The 11880-nt window shown below is 47.1% G+C and overlaps 1 protein-coding gene across 3 annotated transcripts in view; it reads right to left on the bottom strand.

Moving 5' to 3' along the window:
- Positions 1-4585: 4585 nt before the first annotated feature.
- ppil2 (peptidylprolyl isomerase (cyclophilin)-like 2) overlaps positions 4586-11880 on the bottom strand; it is a 593707-nt gene continuing 586412 nt past the window's right edge. For all 3 annotated transcript variants that reach the window (XM_072498280.1, XM_072498289.1, XM_072498297.1), the window contains 2 exons: positions 10243-10385; positions 4586-5064 (listed from right to left, as the gene is read on the bottom strand). In XM_072498280.1, the coding sequence (XP_072354381.1) occupies positions 4971-5064; positions 10243-10385 (237 nt within the window). In that variant the 3' untranslated portion in view covers positions 4586-4970. The remainder of the gene's footprint in view (positions 5065-10242; positions 10386-11880) is intronic.

Here is an 11880-nt window from a genome sequence, read left to right as displayed (position 1 = left end):
GGCCAAGGTGGTGCTTTATCGACGATAGGTTAGCATCGGGGTGCTCTACCCGGCAAAATTGTGGGTGACTTTTAAAGGCCAGGAGTATCATTTTGAAACCCCAGAGGCGGCCAATGACTTCATTAAAGAGCACAAATTGGGAGAGAACTGAACTTCAATGGGAGGAGGAGAAGCTGGCACAATGGAGTTCGGTGGATACGGGTAGTGTGGGGACTGGAATTTTTTTCTTCTTCTTTTCTTCCTAGGTGGAGTGTTTTCATTGGGTCGACTATTTGTTGCAGGGGTAATATTGTAAGGGGCAACTGTTCCCCCCCCCACCCCCCCCCCCCCCCCCCCCCCGCCCGTGGTGGTGTTTATTTTTTTGGAGGCGGCGACCTGTGGTTTTGGATGCGTCTTTGCTTGGGTGCTGAGGGGGAGGTCCATGGGGAGCCTCTTACACAGATCAACGAGGAGAGGATGGGGGTACTCCAGAATCAATTTTTTTCGTGGTGCGCCACAATGTGTTGGTGGGGACAAAGTACGCGGGGATAGTAATCTCGGACCATGCGCCACACTGGGTGGAGGTTCGGCTTAGTTCAGGACGGGAGCAGAGGCCGGAATGGAGGTTGGATTCGGGGTTGTTAACTGACGGAGAGTTTTGTGATAAGGTGTGATCGGTGATTATGTGGAGTTGAACTAAAATGGGGCGGTATCGGCGGCCACATTCTGGGAGGCATTGAAGGCGGTGGTTCGGGGGGGAGACGATCTCATTCAAGGCGCATGGAGATAGGAAAAGGAAAGAGTAGTATGAACGATTATTAGGCGAGATAGTCGAGGTGGACAGGGAGTATTCGAGGGCGGCCACCGCGTTTGGATTGGCATAAAAGGATAAGGTTACAGGGACAGTTCGACAGATTGACGAGGGGAAGGGCGGTTGGGCAGCTATGGAGGGCGAGAGGGGTGCAGTATGAATATGGAGCGAAGGCAAGCCGCATGTTGGCCCATCAGCTATGAAGGTAAGCCGCGTCCAGGGAAATTGCGGGGGTATGAATAGAGACGGAGAAGGTGGTGTTGGGGCCAGGGAAGATAAACAAGGCATTTAGGGGTTATTACGAAGAACTCTATAAGGCGGAACTGGGGTTGAAGAGGGGGCTATGACGAGCTGGAATTTCCATGGCTGGATGAGAAGAGGAGGCAGGCGCCAGAGGAGCCTTTAGGGCTGAGGGAGGTAATGGAAAGTATAAGAGGGATGAAGTTGGGAAAGGCCCCGGGGCTGGACAGCTACCCGGCGGACTTTTGTAAGGAATTTGCAGCGGAACTGACACAATACCTACTGGGGGCACTTAGCGAGGCACTAGAGAAGGGGGACAATGACACAAGCGATGATTACATTTATACCAAAGAAATGAAAGGACCCGTTAGAATGTGGGTCATACAGGCCCATATCACTGTTAAACACAGATGTAAAAGTGCTGGCTAAGTTAGTGGCGGGGAGGAGGGAAGGATGTATCCGGGGATGGTTGCAGAGGATCAAATAGGCTTTGTAAACGGCAGGCAACTCTTGTGTAACATAAGGCGATTATTGAACGTTATCATGACGCCTTCGAGAGGACGGGTACCAGAGGTGGTCGTGTCTCTGGACACTGAGAAGGCATTTGATCAAGTGGAGTGGTGGTACCTGTTTGAGGTCCTGGGAGGGTTTGGGTTTGGCTCAAGTTTGTGACATGGGTGCTTCTGTTGTACTTGGCACCGGTGGCGCGCTTACGGGCTAATGAGGTAAAATCACGGAGTTTAGGGTTGCACAGGGGAACGAGGCAGGGGTGCCCGCCGTCGTCATAATTGTTTGTGCTGGTGATAGAGCCTTTGGTGATGGCCCTTAATGGATCAGTAGAGTGGCAGGGGATTAGGAGGGGGAGCTGGGAGCACCGGATGCCGTTGTATGCGGATGACCTGCTACTATATGTGTCAGACCAGCTGGAGAGTATGGGGAGGATTATGAGCCTAACAGAGAGGTTTGGGGCCTTCTCAGGTAATAAGTTGAACGTGGGGAAAAGTGAGGTATTTCCAAAGAACGAGTTGGGTCAGAGAGCAAGTTTAGGTGGCTATCATTCAGGGTAGCCAGGGATAGATTGAGGTAATTGGGGGTCCAGGTAATGGGAGAATGGGCGACGCCACATCAGTGGAACTTAACAAAGTTGGTGGAGGAATTAAGGGAGGACTTTAGGAGGTGCACCTGACAGTGGCAAGGAGGGTTCAAGTTGTGAAAATAAATGTCCTACCAAGGTTCTTATTTATATTTCAGACGCTTCCGATTTATATTCCAAAGGCCTTTTTTCGGAAGTTGGATACAGTCATTTTGGAGTTTGTACGGGTGGAGAATGTGCCAAGGGTGAGAGGGCCCTGCTGCAGAGTCAGAGGCAGAAAGGGGTGCTACCAAATTGCTGCATTAACTATTGGGCAGCGAATGTGGAGAAGGTGAGGCGGTAGAATAGGTTAGGAGGGAGGAAGAGTCCTGTAGGGGGTCCGTATACCGCTGGCACCAAGGAGATATACGGAGAGCCCCGTGGTACAGTCCACAATTAAGGTGTGCAACCAGCTGAGGAGACATTTTAGGATAGAAGGGATGTTGGTGCTAGCGCCATTATGTGAGAACCACGGGTTTAAGCTGGAGGGGACAGCGGTATGTACAGAAAGTGGAAAGAGATGGGGCTGGTGAGGGCAAGGGATTTGTATCTGGAAGAGGGGTTCACAAGCAAAGAGGAGCTGAGGGTAGAGCTCCCGATAGGAAGCAAATTTAGGTATTTGTAAGTAAGGGCAGCACGGTAACATAGTGGTTAGCAGAATTGCTTCACAGCTCCAGGGTCCCAAGTTCGATTCCCGGCTTGGGTCACTGTCTGAGCGGAGTCTGCACATTCCCCCCGTGTCTGCGTGAGTTTCCTCCGGGTGCTCCGGTTTCCTCCCACAGTCCAAAGATGTGCAGTTTAGGTGGATTGGGTAGAGACATGGGTTTGAGTATGGTGCTCTTTGTAAGGGCAGGTGCAGACTCGATGGGCCGAATGGCCTCCTTCTGCACTGTAAATTCTATGATTCTAAGGGACTTTGCACGGAAGGTGTGGAAAGGATTTCCCAGGCTGCCGAAGAATGTCCTATTGGAACGGTTATTGCTTCCGGATGTGGAAGGGGGGGTAGGATCGGGGATATATATGTGTGGCTGGGGGTGCAGGGGTAAGGTTCAAGGAGAAATAGGAGGAGGAGTTTGGGGGGGGGGGGGAGAGATAGGTTGGGGAGTGTAGAGTGAGGCACTGCATAGGGTGAATTTGACCTCCTCATGTGCGAGGATGAGCTTGAGCTTGGTACAGTTTAAGGTGGTACACAGGATGCATGAACTCGGGCGAGGATGAGTGGATTCTTGCAGGGAGTGGCAGATCAGTGTGAAAAGTGTGGGCGGGGAGCAGCAAATCACATACATATGTTCTGGAGCTGTGAGAAGCTAGAGAGATACTGGGCGGGAGTGTTCGGGATGCTAGCAAAGATTTTGGGGGTGGAGGTTGGGCCGGACCCTATGGTGGCGATTTTCGGGATATTGGAAAAACCTGAGCTGATGGAGGGGAGGAAGGCCGACGTCGTGGCCTTCGCCTCGGATTGCTCAGCGAAAAATTTTACTGGCATGGCGGTTGGCAACACCGGCGGGTGTGGTGGCCTGGCTAGGGAACCTGTACGACTTCCCGTTGGAGAAAATCAAGTATAAACTGAGGGGTCAGCGGAGGGCTTTGAGGCATGGTGGGGACTGTTCGTAGCCACATTTGAGGAGCTGTTTGTTGCGGGGGGGGGGGGGGGGGGGGGGAGCACGGGGTGAAAAAGAGGAAAATGTTGTACAGGCTATAAAACTGCAAGCTGGGGAGTATGTTCCCCAGATTATTTATGTTTTGTAACTGTTTGAATACATTTGGAATAAAATACATTTTTTTAAAAAAGAAAAAGATTATCCTCAATTTTTAAACCAGACCAAAGGGTTTATTGTTCTGAAGGAATTTCAGCTCCTCCGTGCTGAAAGAAATTCTAAAGTGTGGGCTAAACCGGAGAAAAACTCCTCAGGGCCAAAAAAAGTGACCAAGTGTCATTTAATAGCAGTGGGGAACTGCAAAACCGCCACAAATAAACTTTAGTTCTTCTTGAATCTCTGTCTCCCGCAAACGTAAATGCAATCTTGCATCACTGGGTGCTTCTGGCTGAATTCAACACTGGAGGTGGTGAAGCTGAAGAGCAGAGTGTGGATTCAAATTAATGCAAGTGGCCAACTTCTATCCCAACTCATTGGAGATTGGAACCACTTTGGTGCGTTATGCATATGAAGACTTATTATTGTAGCCACAATACTCATTTTGAGCTTTGCAAAGCTCACTGGAGCAGGAAGAGCTCTTTGTAATTTTTCACCAATTAAAAGGCAAAGTAAGCTGCTCCTGAGATGTGTGGCCTGAGCCAATGCCATAGTTACTCAGTTGAGTGAACCAAACCAATGAGCAATGTTCTTTTACACCTGTATAGTTTCCTTTTGAGGAAGTTTGATCTCAACGGGATCACACACCAAACAGCAAGATGAATCATCTCGGTCAGGAATCCAACTGAGTTTAATTAATCAGCACAGGGAAAAGTTATATTAAAAAAGAGAGATAAATAATAGCTGATCCCATCACCTGCAGCCGGGGCTTCAACAAAGCCCAGAATCTAGTTCATTATCAAGGAAACAAAATGAAACAATAACTTTCTCATATACACTACAAATAGAAACCTTAGCATAATACTCAGGGATATGCTTCCCCATCACACTATTTTAATTATTAGAGAATGAGTACTTTTCATAGAATTTCAGTCACTTATTTGACAACCTCTGGATCTTGTAGATCATTTGAATGTGAAAGAGATCTTGTGGAGCCATCATTGCTGCTTGCTGTTGGTCTCTTCACTTGCTTATTTGCAGCTTGGTGTCAGTTCTACCATGAGCTGAAGTTGCCAAAGCCAGTGATCCCTTTGACTTTTTTGCTGTTGCTGGTGGAAGGGCTGTCTTGATCCTCTGCCACTCGTTTTCTGACACAGAAAAAGGAAAGATGTAAAAATAAAGGTGGGGACAAAGAGTGAGGAGATCAAAATATAAACTGGATAGCTGCAACAGAACCTCCATGCCTTGATTTTAAATTTCTCACCCTTGTTTTATAATTAATTCATAGCCTCGATCCTCCCCATCCCAGTAACCTCCTCCAGCCAGACAACCTTCAGATCTCGTCACTCCTCCAATTCTAGCTTCATGCAACACCTGGATTTTCATTGCTCCTCCATTGGTGGTTGTGCCTTCACTGCCTGGACCCGAAAGCTCTAGAATTATTGCCCTAAACCACTCTGGGTCCTCTCCACCTTTAAAATGCACTTGAAACCAAATTCTTTGACCAAGCTTTTGATCATCTACCCTTACATGGTTTGCAATGATTCTTTTAACTTTTCTTTGTTTTGTGCTGCCTGTTTATTTAACTGGCAGCTGAATGTCTATTAGCGGATATTGGGTTCTATGCAAGGATCTTAGGCGCTATCCAGGATTATATTTTGAACAATAACAATGGGTAGGTCTCTCCCTCGACACTATGGGAATCACTGAAAGTTGTAATTAGAGGAGAAATTATATCTTTTAAGGTACACGTAGAGCTGGAGGCAAAGAGGGAGCGATAAAAACTAGTAGACAATATTACAGAGGTAGATCGTAAGTATGTGGACACCCATCCCAAGAACTGTTAGCGAAGAGGAGGAAACTGCAAACGCATTTTGATCTGACAGGGCAGTATGATAGCTGAGGCAAGTTAAAGGGGTTATTTACGAATATGGGGTGAACACAAGTCGGTTTTTGGCATATCAACTGAGGAAACAGGAGGCTAAGATAGAGATTGCCGAGATTAGGACACGGGATGGGGGGCTGGTCTCAGATCAGGAGAAGGTAAATGATGCCTTTAAGACTTTTACCAAAATGTATACCACGAGATGGGAAATGTAGCCATGTAAAATGGCTAACTCCCGATTAGAATGGCCAAACCCCGATTTAAAATGGCGAACGGAAGAGGCTGATGGGAAAATCAGCCAACAGGACTCAAACAGACAGCTGCAGGTAAAACAGTGTATTCGCCTCTGGGGAGGCCAGACAGAATTGATACCTGCAGCCATCAACATAACAACACACCAGCCATCTGCATATAAATTAGGAATCCCCAGGAACAATATGCTACAAAATAGACACACAAAGCCAACATAGACTTTTCGGCACCAGCAGGAGCTTACACAAAGAGAGGTGAATGACCACCTCGAAACCGCCCATCGATCAAGGAATCGCTCCAGCATTGGAGAATATCGAACCAAGTGATTGGGACCAAGTCCAATCACTTGGAACCAGGTACAAGGTCCGCCCCGAGAGGCGGGCAGCCCCTGGGGACTATAAGAATAGGGGCCAAGTTCAAATCGACCCTTCTTCTCCTCTCCGCACCCTTTGAGACCCTTCTGCTGACCCTCTACAACAGCCGCAAGAAACGTAAGTCTTACTCCAACGCTCGCTACGAGATAGGCACTCCTGACTATCGACCTGTACCATCTTTGAATCCCGCAGGCTCAGAACCCATACAAAAGGCCATTCGTTTCCCTGACCTGGTGGGCCATTTCCAAAGTTAAGTTAAGCCTGTTAGCTGTAGGAAGTAGCTTAGAAGTAGAATTAATGTATAAGTATTGACTGCTGTACATAATAAATGTGCGTTGATTTAACTCTTACTAAGCGGTGTGTTGGATTATTGATCATTGCTCGGACTTGAACCACGTGGCGGTATCAGAAAGCTCCCTGGCGACTCAAGAGCAAAGGTGACAGAACAAGAGCAATTAAACTAAGGCTAAAACGAGCAACAGAAAGATATGGTGGAATTCCTGGATGAGTTGGAGTTTCCTAGGGTGGAGGAGGAGTTACGAGAGGATCTTGAAATTCCACTTGAGTTGGATGAGATCAAGGCGATTAAATTGATGCAGTCAGGGAAGGTACCTGGACCTGACGGGTTCCCGGTGGAATTTTATAAACAATTCATCGACCTATTATTAGGGATGTTTAGGGATTCCTTGGAGATAGATACTTTGCCATAAACACAGAGGCAGGCTTCAACTTTCCTGCTCTTGAAAAAGACAAGGACCCCTCAGACTGTGGGTCATATCATCCAATCTCCCTATTAAATGTGGATGCGAAGCTGTTAGCTAAGCTGCTGGCATTAAGACTGGAACCTTGCCTGTCAGAGGTGGTGGGGAAAGACCACGGGTTTCGTTAAGGGGCGGAGGTTGACAGAGAATGTGAGATAACTGTTAAATGTGGTGCTTGCTCCGGGGGAGGGTCGGGTCCCAGAGATCATAATTTTGCTCGATGTGGAGAAGGCGTTTGACCGAGTAGAGTGGGATTATGTTTGCGGTTTGGGAAAAATTTGGATTTGGATCGGGATTTGTAGCATGAGTGCAGCTGTTATATACAGCCCCATTTGCCAGTGTTTCCACCTACATAGTGACCTCCGACCCCTTTTGTCTTACCGAGATTTTTATTCTTATTCCAGTGCCTTCCGATTTTGTCACCCAAGGTTTTATTCAAAGCGATTGACCGTCTGTTGATTGGGTTTATTTGGGCGGGTAAGAGCCCAAGGATCAGGAGGACGATGTTCCAAAGGGAGAGACAATTAGGGGGCTCGGCCGTGCCAAACTTTCAATACTATTATTGGGCAGCTAATGCTGAAAAGGTGCTGTAGTGGTTTGGAGATTCTGATGAGCTTTGGGTTCGGGTGGAAGCAGGGTCTGTGAGGGGAGCAAGCCTAGTGGCACTGGTTTCAGCACCATTACCGGTGGTACCAAAGGAATATTTGTCTAACTTGGTAGTAGTAGCCACGTACAAAATTTGGAGGCAACCTTGACATCATTTTAACTTGAGGGTGCCTCTAGCCTGATCCCTATCTGTGCGAATCAGCTATTCAAACCTACTAGTTTGCTTGTGAAATTTAGGGAATGGAAGGATAAATGTTTAGAGAAAGTGTGAGCCTTATTTTTAGAAGGTCGGTCACTAGGTTTGGGGAACTCAAATAAAAATATGGGCTCACAGATGCTGATGGGTTCAGGTACCTCCAGGTGTGTGGATGGGTCAAAAAATAGGTTTCAGTCTTTCCAATGAAGCAGCCTTCTACCATGCTCGAGAGGATCCTATCCTGCTCTGGTTCAGATGTGGCCAGCAAGTCGGGTATATACCAGCTGATGATGGGGCGGAGACGAGCTCTGTTGAGGTTGTGAAGGCAAAGTGGACGGAGGATCTGGGGCCGCTCTTGGAGGAGGGGGTTTGGAGTCAGGCGTTGAGGAGGGTAAACTCAACCTCGTCCTGTGCGAGGCTAAATCTCATCCAGCTGAAAGTGGTGTTCCGAGCACACCTTACAAAGGCTAGGATGAGCCGATTTTTTGAAGGGGTGGATGATAGATGTGATCGGTGTCTGGGGGGGCCCGACACATCATGCACACATGATCTGTTCGTGCTCAAAGCTGGAGGACCTCTGGGGGTCCTGTTTTGAGACTATGACGACAATCCTGAACATTGGTTTGGAGGCTTGCCCATTGGTGGCGATTTTTGGGGTTTTGGTTGAGCCGGAACTCCAGACAGAGGCTGTTAGGGGGGTTGGGAACAGCGTAGGTGGGGGGGACTTAGTAGCTAAATTTTACTTTTGTAAGGGAAGGGACAGTGGGGGAGGGGATTCTTACTGTTCAATTGTTATTCTGTGTTTTTGTAGGTTTTGCACTAAAATTGTTAAAAAGTTTTAATAAAATATTTTAAAAACAAAATCACTAGATAAATGTCAGAAGTTATTGTTGCTGATTGATCAAGACATATTATAATGAGCAGTGTGTAGATGTAATACATCATGAGTTGTGTTTCTGTGACTTTATTTTTACCCAAAAAGTAATGTATCTAAGGGGTCTGAGGCTCCATCTCAAGTGGAAGGATTTGGTGTTTTACAGATCAGGCAGTGTATGGTGATGGAAATGCCATGATAGCACTTCCCACTGGCCAATGTAACAAAATGAGGATATTAGGACACTAAGCCTGCTGGTTGAAGGAGGGAGAGGCACTCGGAGCTGAGTAGTAGAAAAACCGGCACTACAAAGTCGTGAAACAAAAATGAAATAAAAGTGTTTGCAGTATCAAGGTAAAATGTGCCAACGTAGGGATCTTAATTGCAAAGATGAAAGAGTTCTTGCTGTGCATCTCTTGAGGTGGCTGATGTGGCGTCAGAGCTACAATACTCAAATCTAGCAGTGTCTATTCAAGAGAAGAAAAATTATTTCAGGCCATCCCATTGGTTATCCTATCATAAAATGATGGAGACACATGCAGGTCAGTCAGCATATATGGCATGACTTTTTGATGTGTAGCTTTCATCATTACCAATTTAATGAAAGGCACACACCTAGCATGTCATAATATGTCCTCTTTTTATAGATATTGACTGACCTAGAATTACTACAGTGCAGGAGGAGGTCATTCGGCCCATCGAGTCTGCATTCAAAGAGGGTCGCCCGACACAGGCCCAATCCCCCGCCCTATCTTCGCAATCCCACCTAGGGGTAATTTAGCATAGCCAATCCACCTAACCTGCACATCTTTGGAATGTGAGAGGCACCCGGAGGAAACCCACGCAGACACATAAGAACGTGCAAACTTTAAACAGTTACCCGAATTGAACCTGGATCTCTGCCGCTGTGAGGCAGCAGTGCTAACCACTGTGCTCCTGGACCTGTTGTCCATTTCCGGCATTAACAGATTTCTGACATATGCAGTTTTAGTTTTTATGTGCATCTCTCATAGTTTATTGTGAAAGAGTATTGGAGGTTATGGAGTAAGTAACATCCAAAATCTTTGTCCTTGTCCTGTCTCATGTCAACGAAATCTCCTCTGAAAAGCAGGAAAATAATCTATTGAGAGGACAGGTGCACAAAATACCTGCAGAAATGTCAAAGTAAAATCAAAATAAATGTTTTTATTAATAAAGAAAATCAAGTAGTTGGAAGGATCAGAAAGCAAGTGTGTGGTGATCTCATATTGCGAGATGATCTCGATGACACTTGCTTTCCCGGTTGCTAAAATAAATGCCTAGTTTCCCTGAAACCTGTGCATCTGATGTGAAGGTTTTAGAACTTTCAAGTGCTTTGAGAATGAAAAATTTCACTTACTTGGCTCCCATATTAATGTATTTACCAACACCTTGTCGGTAGGTTTTTGGGGCATCGCTTGAACTGCTCGTAGGAACAATTGGCTTTGCTTTGGCTTTTTCCTCTTCTTCCTCGTTCCGAGCTTTCTCCCTTTCTTTTGCAATCTGACAACAAAGAAACAATTGGTAATGTAACTTTCACACTTTGCACAGTGCTTTCACCCTGCATATATCCAACTCCACCGGAGATTGCTTTAGCCCTGTGATATTCAACTGCACACATCTTGAAATCACTGTGGTTACTTACACAGGTTAATTCCGTCAAACCCTGACTGCAACAGGCTAATACACCGACTGTCAGTATTCTGTGCTTTAATTTCAATGGAAATTCATTGCGCGAGTTCCAGTTGCCAATTTGGATTCATCCGGATTCTCTGAATGGAAAGTTAGAAACTGAAATGGACTTTTGTGTGTTTTCTATGCAAGCAGTTAGTCATTTCTGGCCAAACCACTTCCCAGGGTAGAAAAGCCTGGCACTGAGTGCAGCACGTGGCGCAGTGGTTAGCACTGGGACTGAAGCGCTGAGCACCTGGGTTTGAAACCCGGCCATGGGTCACTGTCTGTGTGGAGTGTGAACATTCTCTCCGTGTCTGCGTGGGTTTCATCCCCACAACCCAAAGATGTGCAGGATAGGTGGAATGGCCACGCTAAATTGCCCCTTAATTGGAAAAACATAATAATTGGGTACTCTAAATTTAAAAATAAAGAAAAGCTTGGGACTGAAAAGGAATGGATTGTGATAATAATAATAATCTTTATTGTCACAAGTAGGCTTACATTAACACTGCAATGAAGTTACTGTGAAAATCCCCTAGTCGCCACATTCCGGCGCCTGTTCGGGTACACTGAGGGAGAATTCAGAATGCCCAAATTACTTAACAGTACGTCATTCGGGACTAGTGGGAGGATACCAGAGCAACCGTAGGAAACCTATGCAGGCACGGTGAGAACGTGCAGACTCCGCACAGACAGTGACCCAGCCGGGAATTGAACCTGGGACCCTGGTGCTGTGAAGCCACAGTGCTAACCAATGTGCTACCGTCCTGCCCTACCGTGCGATCAATCAGTTGTGGTGGGTTGTGATTAATCCTTTTGACTGATCTCCCGAAAGTGCATACTAAGCAAGCCCCAATAATTGTAAAACCCCGTCCCTCGCCCCCCTCAGCTCAAACTTCACTTTCTCCAGGGTCAGAAGCTCCTGCAGGACCCCCCCCCCCCTCCCCCCCCCACCACACCGAGGCACAGGGTGGAGAAGCTGACCTCCACCCCAACAAGACCCTCCGACAAGCGATCAGCGAGGCGAAGGCTAAAACATCTGCCCCCGCAGCAGCCTGCAAGTCAGGCTGGTCCGACACCCCGGAAATGGCTTCCAGGGGACCAGGCTCCACATCCATATGCAAACCCCCCAAGATAGTGCTAATTACCTCCCACCAATACCTTTTCAGCATTGGGCAGGACTAAAACATGTGAACATGATTTTCGGGGCCCCTCCCACATCGCTCACTGACACCCTCCACCCCCTCCTGTTTGATTTTGTGATGTGCGCCCTGTACACGAGCTTCAATTCCAGCAGCCCCAACCTTGTGCATGAGTTTGAGGA

The sequence above is a fragment of the Scyliorhinus torazame genome, chromosome 1 (assembly GCF_047496885.1).
Source record: "Scyliorhinus torazame isolate Kashiwa2021f chromosome 1, sScyTor2.1, whole genome shotgun sequence".
NCBI classification, from domain to species: domain Eukaryota; kingdom Metazoa; phylum Chordata; class Chondrichthyes; order Carcharhiniformes; family Scyliorhinidae; genus Scyliorhinus; species Scyliorhinus torazame.
The sequence above is the reverse complement of the archived record's forward strand: the minus strand, read 5'-3'. Positions and strand labels throughout refer to the sequence as shown.